This window comes from Mchenga conophoros, linkage group LG12 (assembly GCF_057382185.1).
Source record: "Mchenga conophoros isolate Kocher_MC1m ecotype Shallow Benthic linkage group LG12, M_conophoros_male_GT1.1, whole genome shotgun sequence".
NCBI classification, from domain to species: Eukaryota; Metazoa; Chordata; class Actinopteri; order Cichliformes; family Cichlidae; genus Mchenga; species Mchenga conophoros.
This window is the reverse complement of record NC_140537.1, coordinates 16,560,151-16,580,457: the sequence shown is the minus strand read 5'-3', so window position 1 is coordinate 16,580,457 and position 20,307 is coordinate 16,560,151. Positions and strand designations below refer to the sequence as shown.

The 20,307-nt window shown below is 39.3% G+C and overlaps 1 protein-coding gene across 1 annotated transcript in view; it reads right to left on the bottom strand.

Moving 5' to 3' along the window:
- The window catches only part of adgrv1 (adhesion G protein-coupled receptor V1), a 116,123-nt gene that overhangs the window by 28,287 nt on the left and 67,529 nt on the right, over window positions 1-20,307 (bottom strand). Inside the window, exon 89 of the mRNA XM_085294076.1 lies at window positions 911-1,027. Within this exon, the coding sequence (XP_085150202.1) occupies window positions 911-1,027 (117 nt within the window). The remainder of the gene's footprint in view (window positions 1-910; window positions 1,028-20,307) is intronic.

Genomic DNA, 20,307 nt, shown 5'->3' with positions numbered 1-20,307 from the left:
GATTCCCAGGTACTTGTAGCTGTCCTTAGTGTCTGCAATGTTGCCTTCTGGTAGTGAGATCCCCTCAGTTCTGAGTATGTTCCATCTCTTTGTTACCATCTGCCTATACTCCAGTCCAAATGACATTCACATTCACATGTTATTACTATAGATCCTAGTGTTGTGGATCAGTGAATCAATGTGTCGTTCACTATTGGCATACAGCTTGACGTCATCCATGGTGCCTGATGATTGTTCTATTCCGTAGTGGGTATCTGTAGCCAATCTTGTCAATGACACTTGATGGTGACATGTGCTATAGGCTTGAAGTTGGCCTCTAGTGTTGTTCACCACATCCCCATTGAGTTCCTGATGAAGGCTCCAAACTGTTTTGCCAATCTGGTATTCCTTGCCAATTCCTTTTTGTGCCCTGTTTATGTATTGAGCCATGTGCCACTATGATGTCTGACAGGAGCTTCCACGTGGTACTGAGGCAGGTAATTGGATGGGACTGGTCCTTTCTGGAGATCCTTGGGGATTAGGACTGTTTGGCCTTCGGTTAGCTATTCTGGGTGTCTCTCGTCAATTAGCAGAGTATGCCTTGGTTCTTTGGAGCGGTTTATTCCCCTGGCTTCTGTCTCTCTGGTATACCTCTTCAAGTGAGGTCAGCTGCTCTTGCACATAACGCTCCTTCAGTCATACTTGGTACCCAGTCTTGGGTGACCTGACGTCCTTTCTCCCCCTTGCCGTAGCACATGTGTTGTATCTCATCGATCTTCAGTTGTCATAGCAGTCGCTTCTTCCAAATGTTGTTTACACAAATGCAAAAGGCAGTTACAGAAAGATACATTTTTTCCACTTGTCAGAAATCAAAAGTGTTTTTTTTTTCCTCCTCACATGTATCTAGTGTTCACTGTGAACCTATCATTACCTGTATGAGCATCCAAAAGAACTGACTGAGATGGAAATAATGAGAGAAGAGCGCCAGAGTAGCACAGCTGTCCTCTGAAAACACTTGGCCACGGAAAGCTGACACCAGGAAACAAATCTGCAGACAAACATGATAAAAAGAGAAACACACATTTGAAATAGTTTAGTATTGTCTTTAACTCAACTTTTCATCCTTGTGACTATAAAGACAAAGCAACAAGTTTTCATTTCAACTACTGCATATGCAGATTTTACACAACACAGTCAGATTTTGCATGCCTGCCAAACTGACACCCACACAGGCTGAGTGCAGTGTCAGCAGTCCACATTGAGCATGAGGCCATTTATTGCCTGTTATATAGTGTATACATTTTTAAAGAAGACTGCAGGACTCTGATATGCACACCTCCCAAAGAGAGATATCCCATCCTGCAGACCTGTTACATCACCTTGCAGCAAGCTCTGAAGGCGGAAGGAAAAGTAAAAGCATCTACAACACTGATAAATATGTTTTGTCATATCGTCCTTTCATCCCACACGCACACAAAAAATGCAAAAATGTGTGGGTGATGCACGTTACAAAAACAGCTTGTGGAAAGTGTGCATATGTGTGTGTGAGAGAGAGCGAGCAAGAGAAGGCAAAAGAGACAGCAGCAAGGGAGAGCGAGTTTCATAAGCATGAATGCAATGGGGCAAAAATGCAATCTATATGATTAGAGGCAGGATTGTGTCGAAAACCCATGAGGACAGCACAAAATACTGCTGCTCTGTTGTCCATCAGAAAGTTTTATTAAACTCTAGTGCCAAAGCGGCCGGGTGATTGTTACATAACCTGCAGCCTGTCGGATCACTGCCAGTGCCATGGACCAGATAGGGGGTGAATGGACGACAGCAGGAGTTGAGAGTTGTGGGAAGAATGATAACTTGGTCTCAAGTGTTGCCTACATTTTCATTATTGTCAACAAACAAGTAGCAAAAACGGCTTTAGGTAATAAGAAAGGTGTCTGCTGAATAAATTTCAATTTTAACTAGCATCTAATCTTTGAGTAATTAGGTCTGACTTTAACAGTCACAGTTTTTACAGATCAGATACCAGATACAGATATCTACCTCTCTGAAACACCTCAGTGTATACTGATACTACAATATACATTATATATAGACCGTGCGCTTTAGTAAGCCAGTAGCACTCTGTGGTTTCATTGATTTCATCACGTCAGTCTGTACAGTTACCGCATAAGCATGGTGAAACCTGTTTTCCAAACTCATCGACCCACAGCTTATACTTGTTGCCTTTTAGATGACACCACAAATACTGCATGTTTAAATAGGCTGACGTCATGCAGTCACTTCTCGAATGTCTATTCTTTATAGGTTTTCCACTGAAATTTTGGTCGGTCATATTTTCTAACTTTTTGTTAACCTAGGAAATCCCAAAATGTCCATTTCTGGATTTTCCAGCACTTCCCAACCCTGTCTGCATCCTCTTGCTGAGCGAGAGGAAAAGTCAGTCCCTATTTTAAGGAAACTAAGAATCATAAGTCACTTTCTCATTGGTACACCAAGCCCTGGAGGGTGTGTATGTGGATAGGATGGCATAGGAAGGAAATTCGTGCATGAGCTACCAGGAATGATGCCTGAATCAACAAGCTGTTTGGGTAGCTTATGGGAAAAAACAGGGTTAGGTATTTTTAGCAGAGTTATGCTTATGTCGCCTAAAAGCAAAATGATGGGGGGAAATTACCAAATGCTTAAAATCTGCAAGATATAAAATCATGAGCCAACGTGATGTAGATATATGCACCAAGATTATAACTTTGAAAAACCAAGCAGAGTAACAATAAATACTAAACATTCTCTTTAATGTGTACTTCAGTTTATCAGCAGCTGTGATAGCACAGGTAATATTGTTTTCACCTTGAGTGTGTGAGTTTGTATGCATCATCATGGCAAAATTGGAATAGATAACTTTTTTTTTGTAAATAATTTAGTAGGTGCTTACATGTTGAGACATTGGAGCTGTGATTGTGTAGCTAAGATGTTGCTTTCGCCATTTGTGTGGACAAATGATGGTTCAAGAGACACCACAGAGGTGATTCAAATATCTGGGAGAAAACTGCAAACGTACAAGATAAAGTCACAAAACTTCACAAGTACGTAGCTGGAATCGAAATAAACAGCCTGCTGGGAGATGGGTGTGGCCTGACCATAGGTACTAAGCAAAAAGTGCCAGAGCAAGAAGGGCAAGAGTGACTAGAAAGTATAATTACCTCGTGTAATAACGTGAGGTCCAAGGCCTCACTGGCATCTTGGCTATGTTCATTGTAAGAGTTTCATGATTTTTTAGGTCAGATTCTGTGTCCGTTTCATGCAATAATACAGCTTTGACCAATGAATCCACACAAGTTTACCATAGCCTTTTGTGAAATAGCTTAATAGTCGCAGGAAGTGAACCTAATGGCAGGCGGTGACAAAATGACAGGTACAGAGAAACAGCTATGTATGGGGGAAAGGCAAAGGACTGAAATGAACATATGCAGTGCTTTGAACATGTAACTGCCTCTTAGAAATGCACGAGGCTCTGTTTTTGTACTGTTCTTGTTCTCAACAACAGAAGCGAGGTAAAAGCAACCACTCTGAATAAGTTAAAGATTTGATTTGATTAGAACTCGTCTGTTTTTTATCTGCCTTGTCCAACAGGCATTCAGTAGGTAGTAGTACAAACAGATACACACAAGCACATGAGGAGCAGGCTCTCTTTTTTGCTTTTGTTCTCACTCTATTGTTACCACTCAACAGGGACATATTAATACATCACACTTCATATCATGTGGTTGACAACTAACTCTTATGTAGGGCACTGAATCAAAGTTAGCTAAATCTGTCACGACTTGCTATGGTATTGTTCTCCGTGTTTTTGTGTTAGGTTTCACTTCCTTCGGCTCATTTTCCCGATTAGTATCTGTAACTGTCCTTACACCTGCTTCATCTCCCCTCGTTACCTGTGTATGCATATCTTGTCTGAGTCTCCCCTTGTCCTTTGTTTCATAATCCCTAGTGCTTGTGTGTTTTCTAGTTCCACGTTTCCCAGGAGATTCTTCGCGTTTGAATCATCTGCGCCTGCTTAGTCGCTGTCTATTTTGTATTTTAGGTGAAGAGTTCAGCATTAAAGCTGCTTTTTGAGTTCATGTTCTTTCTCCCAAGTCCTGCATTTGAATCCACATCTTGCCTGCCACACAGCCGCACCCTGACGCTTACAGTGTTTTAATCATTATGATTACTCCCCTTATTATGTGGCCAAAGAAATTTTATTAAACTTGATGAGAGGAGTGATCATTTGGGTAGTAGTCACTGTTCAGATGGAAATCTTATAATGGGATTATAGCCAACTGTCAGAATGGTAATGAATCACTGGTTACATTAAACACAAACTATATTTATATTTTTTAATAGGATGCCTCTGTTACAGGGCTCAGTTTGTCATGGATAGCTATAACTAATTAGCTAACAGAAGTTAGCAAAGAAGGTATGAATGTCATTGTTCAGTCCACTCGCAGTGTGACCTACCAATATGGAATAGGTTGGTAGAGTAAGGGGAAGTGACAGGTGTGGACATGAAGTTTATCAGGTAGTTTATAAGCTACTGATCTGCTTTTTGTCTCCAGGCTCTTTTTTCCCCTATTGTGTAACACACTGGGAGTCAACCTGTCTAGACCCTCAGGCTATAGACTTATTCACAGCCGACACTGGGAGGTGATACAGGACTCTAAATACAAGTCCTGTCAGTGAAGTCTGTGCTGTGTGTGTGCTTGCATGTTCTTGTGTCTGATAAAACAGGAATCACCAAAGCTCACACACATCCAGCTGTCCTGGTAATCGATTGCCCCAGTATACAAAGATACAATTCAGGCATGCAGTTTTTTTCCACAACATAATTGAAAACAAGTAAATAACAAAGAAAATTAGACAGAAAATAATACAGAAGCAGCTCTTCATCCACAGACTTTGTCATCAGACCAATGACGTTGAGCTTCAATAACTATTCATTCATCGCTTTGGCTAAATTTCCAAGAAATGTCAGAAAGCCCCCATTTGTTTTGTGGCCTGGAAGCACCCCATTCACTGCTGTTATTGTGCTTTGTTTTGTTCCTACTGCCTTGGGAATAATTTTACTTTCACTGGACAAGATGTAAACACATTTTTGTATTGTATAGGGGGCGATCATGGCTCATGAGTTGGCAGTTCATCTTATAATCAGAAGGTTCGAGCCCCGGCTCCGACAGTCTCAGTCGTTGTGTCCTTGGGCAAGACATTTCACCCGTTGCCTACTGGTGGTGGTCGGAGGGCCCGGTGGCGCCAGTGTCCGGCAGCCTCGCCTCTGTCAGTGCGCCCCAGGGCAGCTGTGGCTACAATGTAGCTTGCCATCACCAGTGTGTGAATGGGTGGATGACTGAATGTAGTGTAAAGCGCTTTGGGGTCCTTAGGGACTAAGTAAAACGCTATACAAATACAGGCCATTTAACATATTGTAACAAACTGGCATAAAAATAACTAAATGCCCTTTTTCATGAACTTTTCCTGGCAATCTAAATGATACCGACAGCAACATCGTCAAGATAAAGACAAAAGAACACATAATGTACAGTGCAAAATGCCACCAAAAACACATATTTACTTGTTAACACGACAAAGGAGAAATCCTACAACATCAAACTGCACAGAGGCAAAATATTTAGGTGCTGTTGGCTGCAGCTCTAATACTCGCAGTCAGTGTGCAGCTGATCGATCGCCCTGTATGCTGAGCTAAGTGTACTAGGATGGCTAAAAATAGAATCTGCCATATGCATTACATCACTGATGGAGTGGGGTCTAAGCTGTCTGCCAGAGTATCCATCTCATATTGTGTCCCGAAACACTTAACCTCTGCGTTCCCCTGCTCCTCCACCTCCAGCTTTCCTCGTCACATCTTTTTTTTCCCTTCTTCCCCCTTCTCCCACCCCATCCGCTGCTCCACCCTTCATCCCATCTCCCCCTCCTCTTCTCTCGCCTCCCTTCTCCTTCACCACCCCCTACTCTCTAACAGCTACCGGTCTGATCTAGCTGGCTCCAGCATCAGCCTGCACCCTGGGTGTTTCCTCTTATGCCTTTGTTCAGAAAGAGCTTAAGAAAACAAAAGGGGAAAAGAAATATATAACGTTACCACTTCACTTTCATTTCCACCATAATTTTCTCACTTACCGTGGACCAGTTTTATTTCTCTAATCGCAATCATTCATACCTCCTCATCTCACAAACACCTCAGAAACACCTTTCTAGAATATGCAGAATTACATCAGAGTCTTTGCATGCTTCAGCCCCTCAATGTGCTGATACATATAGTGCAGCCAGTTGCAAGAAACAGGTGACACAAAAGTGGCTGAGAGGTGGGTTAGTGGGCCAGTGTGTGTTGCAAAGAAGAAGAAGCGATTGAGCATTTGCTGACATGACGCAGCTTTATCAAAATACTGAAAATGATTCCTCCTACTGTCACATTTTCAGAGTAGCACTCTTGCTTTTTAAAAAAAAAAAAAGAAACTATTTAAGTATTTTTGCAACTTAAAGCCTCTGTATGCAACTCACAAAATCACATATGCTCCCAACATATCTGATAATGATCAGCTATTTCAAGTGTGCTCAGTTGCTTAAGGTCTGAGGGAAAAGTAAAGTTCACAGGTGTTTTGGGTTGAATCTTTGGTTGGGACATACTTGCTGAGCCAGCTGTTAGCAAATAAACACCCACCCTCTTTGTTCTGTTTCACATCCAAACAGCCACAACGCTGCAGCTACTTTTGCTTACGTGAGGACAGACTGCAGTGCTGTAATTGGATGTATGTGATTGCACGAAACAGGAAGATGATATCAGGAGCGTCCGCCGTGTATTTTGGGATCAACTGATATACTGTATTTCCAGAATAAACAATAGTGTGAGAGCCTGCAGGTCTCAAGCTTTCAAAGGCAGAGGTGATTCAGCAATAGGGGACAAACTCAAAAGCTGTCAACAAATTCACAGTGTCATTAGGGTCATTATTTAAAGTCTGGGGAATGTGGAAATCCAGGCTTGTTTATGCTGTCTCTTTGACTTTGTGAAGACCCCTCGTCCTTATATTCACACAAAAAGTGAATGAAAAATATCAATAGATATCAATACATAAACAATCTACTGATACTCTGTTGAAACTAACCACATTGTTGTTTTTGTTATTGCTGGATCTTTTTGTCACTGCTTATTCTATACTCACACAGCTACCAGCAATAATGCTAACTCCTCCATACAGAGGACTCAATAGTACCACCCACATGAAGCAGTTTTAGCTGCATTCCTAATAGGCCTCCTCTTTCTCCTATTTAGTCTTCAGTCAAAGAGCCTCAGTACTGCTGGAAACTGAAGCTGCTTTTGATCTCAACATGGCTACTTTTACGAAGTCTCTTGAATTTGTTTCTTCAACATCTGGTGAGAGGAAATCTGGAGACCAGACAGAAAACTCTCTGCAAGCAATGGGACACACACACACACACACACACACACACACACACACACACACACACACACACACACACACACACACACACACACACACACAGAGCTATAAAAACATTGTAACCAGCTGTTCAAGGTCAGCTCCCTAAGCTCACACACTCAATGGGTCTACTTTGCCCTACCACAAACCTCTGTGTGTCCCACAGTGCATTCATGATGTGGGTGTGATTCAGCCCTCATACTGACTTCTTCAGTTTTCTGCCATGGTTTGACCAGTAAAGACATTTGCTTTATGTTATTCTGCATAAACGGATGAAATGTCATACAGCAAAACATCAAGGAGGCTAAAATATAGGTCAAATTGTGTTCTATTCACAAATGTTGAGAAATTCTCTACTACAATCATTCACATCTGATTATGACAACCCTGCCATGAACAGTCTTTCCACGCTTACCTGCTTCTTCCAGATTAGCAATATTTCTAAGGTTCGGGATAATTGCAAGTCTAACTACAGTGATCACAAAGCCTGCAGAAACCTACACTGACCTTCTTAAGCTGTTTCATTCATTTCCGTCTAACAAGCCATTGATTAAGAAAACTGATTGATCTGGAGCAGTCCTCAGGGTGTGGCAATGGCTGGCTGTAAAGCCAATCAATTTGTGAAAAACTCTGGATAAGATATTGCTTGCTCCATTCATGCTACTCCTGCCAGCATATCTATCATATACTCTACTTTGGTGTCTCCCTTTGTAATTTAGACTTAATAAGACCAACTGCTGTGACATCATGCATTTAATAAAGTCTCAATTGGCCCTTTCTATCTAACTCAATGAATTATGACTAAACAGGTTGCTTGGACCTTCAACTTAATCTTCTAGTTGTAATTTAACTGGGGGCTCTTGTAATTTTTGCAAGGTACTTGCAGATTGCTTGGATATAAACAATATCTTGACTGCACACTTTTTAACTAGCAGTTAAAATTCTGCCTAATGAGGAAACTTGTTTACAACTTGCATTCCACAACAGGTGAATTCATTCAAAGAAAACTGAGATGGAAATGTGAGTCAAACATGTTCCCTCCTGTGCCTGTGAAGGATTTTCTGTGGGCTTCAAAAAGCTCTAGTCATAAAAATGAGCAGAGCTCAGGGAAGTCATTGATCAGAAACTTCATTCACCGCTGCTGTTGAACTTGGCTCTCGTCATGGAGCTATAGTGACCCCTACAGGTTATTGCGATGAGGGTTTGGTTGCTCAGCCAAAGTTTGTAAGGCAGGGGTTATGTGTGTATATTGGGGGGAGTGGGTTAAATGAGTGGGTCACTTCTTAACAAGATTGCAAACATTTGTGTTTATATCACGTACTCCTGTCTGACCATTTCCATGATCCATGGACCATGGAACCCTTTTTTTTTTTTTAATAATATGAGTTTTCATCATTTAAAGCTCAAGTTATTAAATCATGTTCAGGAAAATACTGCAATTAGACACACATTACAAACAAACTGCCAAGGCAGACTGATTACAATCTCCTGGTAACCCAAGAACAAAAGGCCTTTATATAGATATGTCTCAGTCTTTTCAGGAAATATGCCGTTTCCTTCCTAAGTTCATTATTTTATGACTCACTGAGGAAGTTGGGTGGCTCACATTTTCTATTTCGGTCCATTGAGTTAGCAAAACAGAGCTAACTCTGTTAGCTCTGCAATGAAACTGCAATGAACTGCAATGAAAGTTTGTAGATTTTACAAACTTTCATTGCAGTTTGTAAAAACTACAACAGCTTTAAAGGACTCACAAAAATGTGTACTGTACAACGTGGCAGTAGCAGAACCATTACTGCGAGTCTGCTATACGTGACAACAACAGGGAGACATCCTGCTCAACTCAACCTAGAAAACGTGTGCAAACATCATGCTGGAATGGCCTCAACAGTTTCGGTGTAAACTTCCAATGTTCACTCAACTCAACATACAAAGCTCTGCCAAGACAAGCTGTCAAATTCCAAAAATAGAACAGATGATATTGGGGACTTTGACAACTGTAGGCTCCCACTTTGTTTATCATTCACAGTGTCAACAGTCCTGATGGCAAACTGAATGACTCCACATAATCAGGTTAAAGGTGACTGGGGAGTTTAGCAAGTACATTTCTAATCATTGCATTTTAAATCAGCTTGCAGTCACAACACTTTGGCCTTAAATTTAAAAGGAGCTTGCGTGACAGAAAAACATATTTACAGAAATGACAGTAACTGCAGAATAAAACAGGCCCTTGACTTAACTTGCCACAGGAGAGTCTATGCACAGACGGTTTATATAATACCTTTAACTGTTAAAGCAGGTAATGAATGTAAGTTTTAGGCAAGAAAGTTTTTAGAACTCAGTTTTACAGTTGTCCATAAGAATATACTTTCAGGACGTATCACAATTATTATTCACAGTTTTTCAAAAAACAAAAAAAAAAACACACTCAGAATTAACTGCTTTTGGGACTTGCTCTTGGATGCATCCTCTTTTTCACAGCTACCAGGCAGGCAACTGTAGAAAATGATCTACTGTGACTTTTAGCTTTATGTGTAAAAATACAAGTTCAGATGCTTCTAAGGTCACCATAGCCCACTTTCAGAAAATAATTATATGTAACTTTCAGAGGCTACAAAGGTTAGACTCTCTGAACACAACATATGGTTAAACAACCACTAGAATTAATCCATTTGCATTGCTACATATTAACAAATAAACAGGCACACATGCAGCTAGAAGATCAAAAACACAGATATGTAATGTCTTTTAAACATATGCAAATGCAAAGTTAGTAGTACTTCTGCAGTGTAATGCAAACGAGCAGTAAGCTGTCTAGAGTGCAGTTTACTTTATCTGCACAAAAAGTCATCAGTGATGAAGATAATCAGGCTACAATATACAGCGGCGTGAAAAAGTGTTGGCCCCCTTCTTGATTGACGTATTTGTCACACTTACACGTTTCAGATCATCAAACTAATTTTAATGTTAGACAAAGATAACCTGGGTAAATACTAAATGCAGTTTTTAAATGATGATTTCATTGATTAAGAGAGAAAAGTTATCCAAACTTAACCTGTCTCGTTAAGTTTAAATCATTAAATCATGAATTAACTGTGACTAAGTTCAACTTCAGTAAAAACACTCTGGCCTGATTACTGGCACACCTGTTGAATCAAGTCCCAAACCCCTTAAATCAGGGGTGTCAAACTGAAATACACAGTGGGCCAAATTCAAAACTGGAACAAAGTCGCAGGCTAACGTTAATACTTATTGAAAAAAAATCTTCCTCCAGATATAAGAATGAATCTTTTCTTATGGACTCAAATAAGTTTTGCTGGAAAGCTGAATATGGAACAAGCAAAGCTTAATACTAAACAATATATATATTAGCTGTATAATACCAGTAGGCCAGCCCTAATAGTAATTTGGTATGGCTTCGCGGGCCAAATGTAATTAGGCCAAATTTGGCCCGCGGGCCAGAGTTTGACACCTATGACTTATGGCAAAGTTACAGTCTCAATCTTATTCTATATTTTTTCTCAGTGTCTTCTTGAGGGACAGTATGTGTATATGTGTACGTGATATTTAATGAATGTTTAAGTGCAGGTTATTGTGCAGACTCAGCACTGAGCATCAAGGAGTTGATTTGTAGTGTGTCACATCAGTGTGGTGGCAGCTGTCCTGGCGGCCATTTTTGGAATTCCATAATATACTATGATTCATATCAGTATGATATGTGAACTGAACTTCAGGTAAGAAGTTATGACCTGCAGGCTATCTGGGTCAGATATAAACCAAGTTTAGGTGGAGTTTATTTTCGTTATGCTGACTTTTTACAGTCAGTTACAACAACTCGTACTGCGTACTAGCTAGCATGACGGAGTTTATATACAGCTGGGCAGGTGCTATGATTTTATTGATGTTGAACTTGTTTTATCTTATTCTATTTATAAGGTTAGTTATTAGTTTCCAACCGTCCCGTAAAAAAACGGAATCGTCTCGTATTCAGAGAAAATATTGCGCGTTTCGTTTTGAGGTGAAAAGGAACACAGTTTGAAAAAGACACAAAGCTGGATTTATTCTGTGTCTTTGCTGCACAGCTGCCTCTTCTCCTGTCATTCTCCCCCCTCCCTCTCCTGTTTCTACTTCAATCATGAAACTGATCAATGATCAGCTAATCGGCTTTTCTCTCTTGTTTGTTTATCGCCCACTTTGCGATAACCAGCGGATGTCGCGCTTAAACAACAGCAGCACGTTTAAACTTGATCAGCTGTTGTAAAAATTTATTTAATATTAATTTATAGTATCAGTTGATGTTTGCTGGAGCCACAGCTGTAAACCTGCTGGTCATGATATCGGTTTGGTTATCTGGTGAGAGGGAAACATGAAGATGAAACCAGGAGATGTCGTTACTGAATTATCAGAGCTGAACAGGTGATGGAGAAACAGGTTTACCTTTTAGGTGACATGAATGAGTTGAAGGGAAGTTATGAACTGTTTCTGAGAGACAAATAACACCAGGATCCTTTTTTATGTAGCTGACAGCTGGTAACTGTGCAGGGGCGGGTCTAGCAAAGTTTTGCCAGGGGGGCAGGTAGGGCATTAAAAGGGAAAGGGGGCACAAAGAAATACTTTTCTTTCTTATGTCATTTAAAAACTTTGAATAAATAATTATCTGAATCTTACAACAAACGTTTTCATCTGATGTAAAAGGTATAGAAATCCATTATTGTACATAGTAATTTTTTTAGGGTCTCATCATAATTTCTTCAGAAGTAGCTAAGTACTGTATAGGATGCCAGTATTTTCCCACATTTTCTAGATACTGTACCAGTACTGTGTGTAAAATGCCATCAAAAAGTCAATTAAGTTTTATTCTTTCTCACCTGTCTTTCTGTCTCCTTTCACTTTTTAAAGGTTGCCATGTTAGAAAAAATATTTTGCTCTGCCATGCTGTTTATTGATGTGGTAAATGAATAGTTTATGAAAATATATCTAAATCTGTCATAAGTAATCAGTAATGGTCATGTCTCACCTCTAGTCTTCTCTGTCTTAATTTCAGGTTTTCACCTTGTGTTGTAGATAGTTCAGGAGGTTAACTCGACCAAGCAGTCTACTTTCGGGTACTGTTTAGAATACCAGAATAGGGAGGATGGTGTAGGTTTAAGTTTATTAGACTGATAAATATATACCAACAAGACAGTGTACATCACTGTTACAACGACGTTTGTTTGCATTCAAAGGATTTATGGTTTTTCCTATAATACCTGGTGGGCCGGTCTCTAGTCAAAATGCCCGGGCCGATTTTTTGCCCAGTCCAGCCCTGATTATACATAAATGGAAAAAACTTGGAACAGTGATGAAGCTTCCGAGGAATGACCGGCCGACCAAAATTACTCCAAGAGCACATCGACAACTTATCCAGGAGGTCAAAAAAGAACCCAGAACAACATCAAGCTTCTACATGTCTCGCTTAAAGTCAGAGTTCATGATTCATCAATAAGAAAGAGACTGGGCAACAATTGCAGCCATGGGAGAGTTCAAGACAAAAAACACTGCTGACCAAAAGAGATACAAAGGCTCGTCTTACATTTGCCAAAAACATCTTGATCATCCACATTTTTGGGGGAAAATATTCTGTGAACTGTCGAGACAAAAGCTGAACTTTTTGGAAGGTTTGAGTCACGTTGCATCTAGCATAAGAATAACATAGCATTTATATAACACATCCTACTAACAGTAAAATATAGTAGGTGGTAGAGTGGGAATGTTTTGCTGCCTCGGGACCTGGAAGACTTGTTGTGGTAAATCTAACCATGAATTCTGCTGTCTACCAAAACATCCTGAAGGAGAATTTCCGACTATCTGTTCATGAGCTCAAGCTGAACACTTGGGTTCTGCAGCAGGACAATGATCCCAAACAGACTTGCAAGTCCACCTCTGAAAGGCTTAAGAAAAAAAAAGACGAGTTCAGAGTGCCTTACTCAAACTTCTGACCTGAATCCAATTGAGATGCTGTGGCATGATCTTAAAAAGCCGGTTGATGCTCAAAAATTTTGCAAAGAAAATGCAGGAAAGAAAATAGACTGACGTCATTCATTTAAACAGGGCTGATTTTCATACTGTGGTGGCAGAAGGGAGATTTAGCCTGAGTGTTTCAGCGAACTGAGCCAGGGATAGAGAGTCCAATTATCACAAGTGGTTTATGTCTGAGAATCACTCACTCTTCTTTATCTGCAGTAGTGTGCTCGAACACAAACCCTAAGGAACAACATGTCAGCAGAAGTGTTGCATATCTGCTTAACCTGTGGGTTATTGTACAGGTGAGCTGAGCCTGTGTGCATTCTCATTACCTTGTGTTTAATTTGCTATTGTGGTAAAAATAAATGTTGTCTCCTGTGTGTACTCTGTACTCTTTCTTCAGGGTAATCCACAGCCTGCAGACTGTTTTGCTACATCTACATATACTGTCATTGTTTAAACTAATGAGTCACACCAGTTACACCCAGCCACCTTTAGAGGGTTAGAAAGAAGAGACAGAGACAGAGTGAAACAGCCTTTTGCTGGTAATGTCACAGCTCCAAGCAAAGGCTACCTGCTGCCAGAATGATAAAGGGGACAAAGAATAGAAGAAGGGACACTACTCAGTATTTTGTCATGTAAAAGCGGTGAAAGAAGGGGAAATCAGAGAAACAGAAAAAACAGATGAACATAAGGAAATGAAGGTAAGAGAAAGTCAGGCAGTTGGCTATTACTGTACAGTGTTGGCTCATTTTTCAGTAACAGGTAAGAGACATGGACACAATGAATAGTGAGCGTGTAGAAGAAAAATGCTGCTGACTTTAACAATAGATGGAACAAATTAAGATAAGAGGAGCTAGGGAAACAAAGGCACGAGGTGTTCGAGTAGAGTATCTCCCAAAAGGCCTTCCTTACCCCTCCACTGTTCTGTTACACACACACACACACACACATACACACCGTGGCTCCTGCAACATGAGCATTTCCTGGAACCCATACACAAACGGTGACACAGGCCTCAGCTACTGACACTTATACCCTTAAATACCTTGTGTGCCATTTGCTCAACTCTGAGACAGTAATGCATTTAATAGGGACATGCTGTGTTTTAGCCTGCTATTGACTTTTTAATAACTGCATGAAACAATAACACCCTAAGATTTAGATAGAAACTGTACAAAATTTGAGACATTTGTCTGAGAGGGACAGGCTGGTAACCATTATGTTTTCTTGCTATTTTCCTTCTTTTGTGTTCTGATTTATAAACTCTTGTGGGTTTAAACACATAATAGGACAAGCTAGGCATGTACTCTGACGTCAACCAGAGAATCAGACCCTAAAAGACATTCAAAACCCCCCAATGTCTACTGATTCATGACGGGAACAGATACATTTCCTCAGGAAAAACAGAGTCTCAGAAAGACTCATGCTGATCTTATCTTCTGTACAAAACTACGTCTTTGACCACACATTTCATACGTCTCCCCTCCCTGAACACCTGAGAAACTGCATGCATTCGTTCAAACCCTACCCCACTCCTTCACCACATGCACATACACAGTGACGACAGACAGGAACTTTTAGGAATCTTGTCAGCAAGCACACAACTTCTGTATTCTCCTCAGAGATGGGAAATGACAGCAGTGGTTGTTGTGCAAGAGGAAAAAGAGTTGGCGTAGTGTTTATGTGTGTGTGACTTTGTGCATGTGGATACAAGGGCAGACTTCTGAATGCTGGATTTGGTCCCAGAGCTAACAGGAAATCCTTTATAACCAGAAGTAAGAGTCACCTAAACACCTCCCATGTACTGGAATAAAGCAATGGCAACACAGGGGTAAACACTTTACTGAATGTGTGTGGGAATGTCTGTCTGAGACGTGGCGGTGGGCTGTTTAATCCCAAAGGAAGAGTAATTTAATAGTATTTTTTATATATATATAATTTTTTTCCCGCATACAGAAACTGGATGTGTTCAAGCATGCCCACATTTCCATTCCATTGTGTTTTTGACAAGTAAATATATACATCCAATATAAGAATTTATATTATTATATTAAACAAAACTCTAATTTTTCATTTTAACTAACTATTTAAGAAGTACAGCATTGGTCCCCGTGTTCAGATGCTCATAAATAAGTGGACAACACCAAACAATCATTATGCTTTCATAACAGTGAGTATAAGAATTATTTTTAATATTTGGATTAAAACATTTGCAGTCAATCACTGCCTCAAGTCTAGAACCCATGGATATCATCACCTATTGTGTTTCCTCTCTTGAGATGTTCAGCCACCTTCAGTTGCTGTTTGTTTTTGGATCTTCAGTTATGTATTTATATTTATGTATTTAACTGGACAATAGGTTCTTATTTTATTGCTGACACTGTCGATTCTAAGATCTGCTTAGAAAGAATATACAATTGATCAGGAATAACCATGGAAACACATATATTTTCACATTCTATTGCACAGAATGTACTTCATAATTATATTATATTATATTCACTTAATTTTATTTTTGAAAGTCATTATCTATCATACTATCAGGATAAGACAACCTCCTAAACAAGTCTAACCATACGGTAACAGGTCTTTCTCCATTTCTTCCCCAACCCTATGATAATCTTTTCAAAATAAAATAAAGGAGCATATTCCAAAGCAAACAAAACCCTGAAAATTTCAATTTTCCTATTTAATACCATTTAGTTTTCTTTTTCATTTTTCCATCTCTAAGCATCTAAGCAATATCTGTCAATGTAAAACAAAATAATTGTGCATATACGACCAGTACTTATGTAGCACACTGTTAAATTTACACTCAGACAAAAACAGATAGACAGGCCGACACACCTACAGCGGATGTGACAAATTTTTATTTTCTTCTCAGTCGGAGTCCTGACGCAGTGGCCTTGACAGTGGCCACTGCCTGTAGGTGTCTTATTACTGGCCCAGATCAGTTCCAACCTGTCTGACTATAAAACACCTTCAGCAAGATTTTGTGTCTGCAGTACTGCTGGATGAGTCCTCTTACTATACCTATATATCTAAACGTATACAGTCTGAGCTTTATACATTTGAAAAAAAAAATCCCAGAAGATTAAGAAACACATATTAGAACACACATTACTCAAGATGTGCTGCAATAGTTTGTAGAAATCTGATTGACATTTTCTTCTCCTTTAAGATGGTAAACATCACATCACACAATCTGGATATAATATCATAGTAAAGTTAAAAGTTTGTGCAATCTTCTCTTTCATCTCAGTCCTGTTTGCTTCATCATCTGCCTCTCTTGCTTGTACCAGCACTGCTGTCTTAGTTTTCATGGTGATTTAGCAATTAAATGTCCTACCTCTGGTGCCCTTGGGTCTTTGGCATTTTCTAACTAAATACTAAAGAGGTAAAAAGCACGACAGCAAAAATACTGAGACAGTAATGCAATTAAACTACACAAACTGAACCAGAAGGCTCCACTTTCTCATTTAAAAATGTATTTTTGTTATTTGGCGTCATTAAACCTAATAACCTCAGTTGTGCAAGGCAGTGCCCCTCAGGTAAGACAACACAGTACTTCCTGAATCTAGCTATATACTCACACAGACAGGTCCAGAAGTCTTATAAATACAATGCAAATACAATTTTATATAGTATATCATTGTCATATTATTAACACGCAAGCAGCTAATTACTATAATTTGTCTAAATTCTGGCTTTATTTGATAGTGTTACGCTCCCTCTAGTGGTCACTGTTGGGTGACATAAGTTCAAATTCAGTCTTAGATAATGGTGAAATGCAGCGAGTGTGCAATTAAGCATTTTTCTCTCAGTAAAGTCTAAAAAATATATCGTTGTGACTGTAAAATAAATTAATGCATTGACTATTAATGGTGGCTAGCACTGTTGCCTCACACATCAAGAAGGTCCAGAGTTCCACTCCACCATCTGGCCACCATCCGTGGCCTTTCTGTGTGGGGTTTGCATGTTCTCCCACAGTCCAAAGACATCAAAGTAGTGAGGTTAGGTTAACTGGTAATTCTAAATTGTCCATAGATGTGAATGTGTATCGTTATATGTGCTAGCCCTGCGTCAGATTGGCAACCTGTCCAGGGTGTACCTGCCTCTCGCCCTATGAAAGCTCAGATATTCTCTAGCGCCCCCCTGAGAAGGATAAGGTTAAGCGAAGAGAATGGATGATGGATGGATGGATAGATGGATGGTTCTTTTGTAAATTGTTTTCTTGATTTAAAAGATTTAAATATGTTTAAGAAACTATCCTGCTTGCTCATGCTAGGTTGTTTGTATAGTTACAGTAAAAGGAATAAAGAGTATATTTTTACATGTTTAACTAGACAAGCACATCTAAACAACCAACAGAGTTTCAGCCCCCAAAAATCTGTAAAGTAGAAAAATTAAACCCAATTAAAAATGATTGCTGCTAGCATTCATAAAGGAAACCGATCCAGTATTAAATATTTGTGAGGGAGAAAAGAATGGGACACTTAAACGAAACTAACCACTAACTGGTTCAGATAAGGGCTGATCATTCCTGCACGTTAAGTTGGAGTAAGCTTTGCCAATATTGCTCATATCCCCCTGAACTCAGGAATGAAGAATGTACATGAGGTGCCTTTCCTCCCTACTGTGTGCTTCAAATCCCTCCAAAACATTTATTTTGGAGAAGGGTTACAACTTTGATCTCACGTTTGCAACATACTATCTTTATTCTTCTTCTCTGGCCATTCTTTGGTATGATACCTTACTCCCTTAATGATTACAAGCCACCGTGGCCCAGATGCAGCAAAACAGACTTTCTTCTTACAGCCCTTTAACTGTTTAGAAGTAATTAGGAGCTCCTTTATGGCCTCCCAGACTATTACACGCATCATTCTTATTGTGATCTTTGTTGTTTCAACTCTTGGGAGGGTAGCAATAGTTTTATATTTACTTGATTAGTACACAGTCTTTCTGACGGTATGTTGTAGGAGGTCGAAATCTTCAGAAATGGTTCTGCAAATCTTTTTAGTCTCAAGATAATCAATTAACATTTTTTCTGAAGTGCTTTCAAATCAAACCCATGATTAATTTTCTTGATTGTGTTATGAAGTTCAGACTGTCCAGAACATTCCAAAGATTTCCAAAGTCTAATATTTTTGACACATTTGGTTTACTTAGCTTTCTTTATCTTATTTTGTATCTTGTATCATAAAATAATAAAAAAGGTCAGTTGATATTTTAACTGATATTTATGTAGATATACAGAATATCTCAAAGGAGTCACAGACTTTTCTTCTGCAGCTGCTTTCTTCTACCGTGGCTGCTTATTTATTCATGTGATCAGTTGCATTTGAAACACATGGTTTAGTTGTTACAGTTTATTACACAATAAAGTTGAGAGAATTTTCACGGAGAATGTACAATTTATCTTTTAAATTAATACATACTTACTGAAGTGTACCTGTAATATTAAAAGAGGTAGATACCAAACAGGTTTTTATTTCTATTCTGGGCTTAAACTGTATATTTAAGTCAAGTATCAAGTCTTTATTTGGTCGCTCATGTTAGCTATCTGTCCAGTTTATACTGACTTGTCAGAGAAGCACTGAGAAGCACGAGTAAATCTGAATCTAATTACAACAGAGTATTTCATTTAATGAATGTGTTTCTTAGATTCATTCTCAGTGTGTACAGGAAAATTTCAGAAGTATGCTAAAAACCTTTGCCAAACAAGTAAAGAACACATTTAAAATCGTGACTTTAAACAATGAAAATGATTACTTGCAAATCTTAAAAGATCAGCACAAGATTCTTTTGATACGCAGAGGATTAGAGAACAGTGGAATGGCCTTAAAATTGCCTGTGATAAGGAAAGCTAGATCCACCCAGTGCAACTGATTGGTCAGCAGATGGTAGTTTTATAAGCACTGGTCTGCTGCTAACTGCTACCTTGAAAAGCCAGGGTTGCCTCGCTAACCCCAAATCCTGCTTCGTCACTCAACTTACAGACTGTTTAAGAGAGGTGGAAGTATTATGTAAGTTCTCTTCAGTGTACGGTAGCAGATGCAGAGAGAAATTCATCAAACTGGCAGCTCTAATTTTCTCCACAGAGAGGGCAAACTCAGTGAATGATTACAGCCAACACAGATGGCATACCCTGCCTGCCAGAGGTGGTTGGAGTTGGATATGATCCTTCAAATCAGTGGTGATGTGTGAGCTACAACCCACAAATATGGGAGACATTTGTGTTACTAATAACATTTGGCATCTATTCTGATATATATAAAAAGAAGAAAAACAGCACTGTCACTGTATCAGTGATAGCCACAGCTTGACCAGGAAAAGCTGACTATGAGCTTGCAAGAACAAAGCATCTCTCTCTTTCTTTAAATGACACGTTTGCAGAAGGATTAGATGAATGCAATTAACATTCTTGATTGACAGGTAGCATTTTTAACAAAAACAAACAGAAAAACAGAGTCCTCTTTGTGAATATGCAACATTTTCAAGACATTAAGTGGTAAATATTCTGACAGAACAGTTATAAAAAAGGACCCTCCTGGCAAATTGTTGAGGTAATTGATTTATGTCCAAATACATGTGTCATCCACTTTGTGGATAATTATTTAAAAATAAAAGAAAGAAAGAAAGAAATCAGACTGTCTAAAGAAATCTGCTCCAAGTGATTTATATAAGAAAAAGAGTTTTTTCAGCAAGCCACTTGACATACAAGCTAAACTGAATAAGTGAAGACAAGATGTGACTTGATCTAATTCAATTCAGCACATCCCACCCATCATTATCTCCGAAATACTTCCAGCACTAACAAAAGACCGCTTAAAGG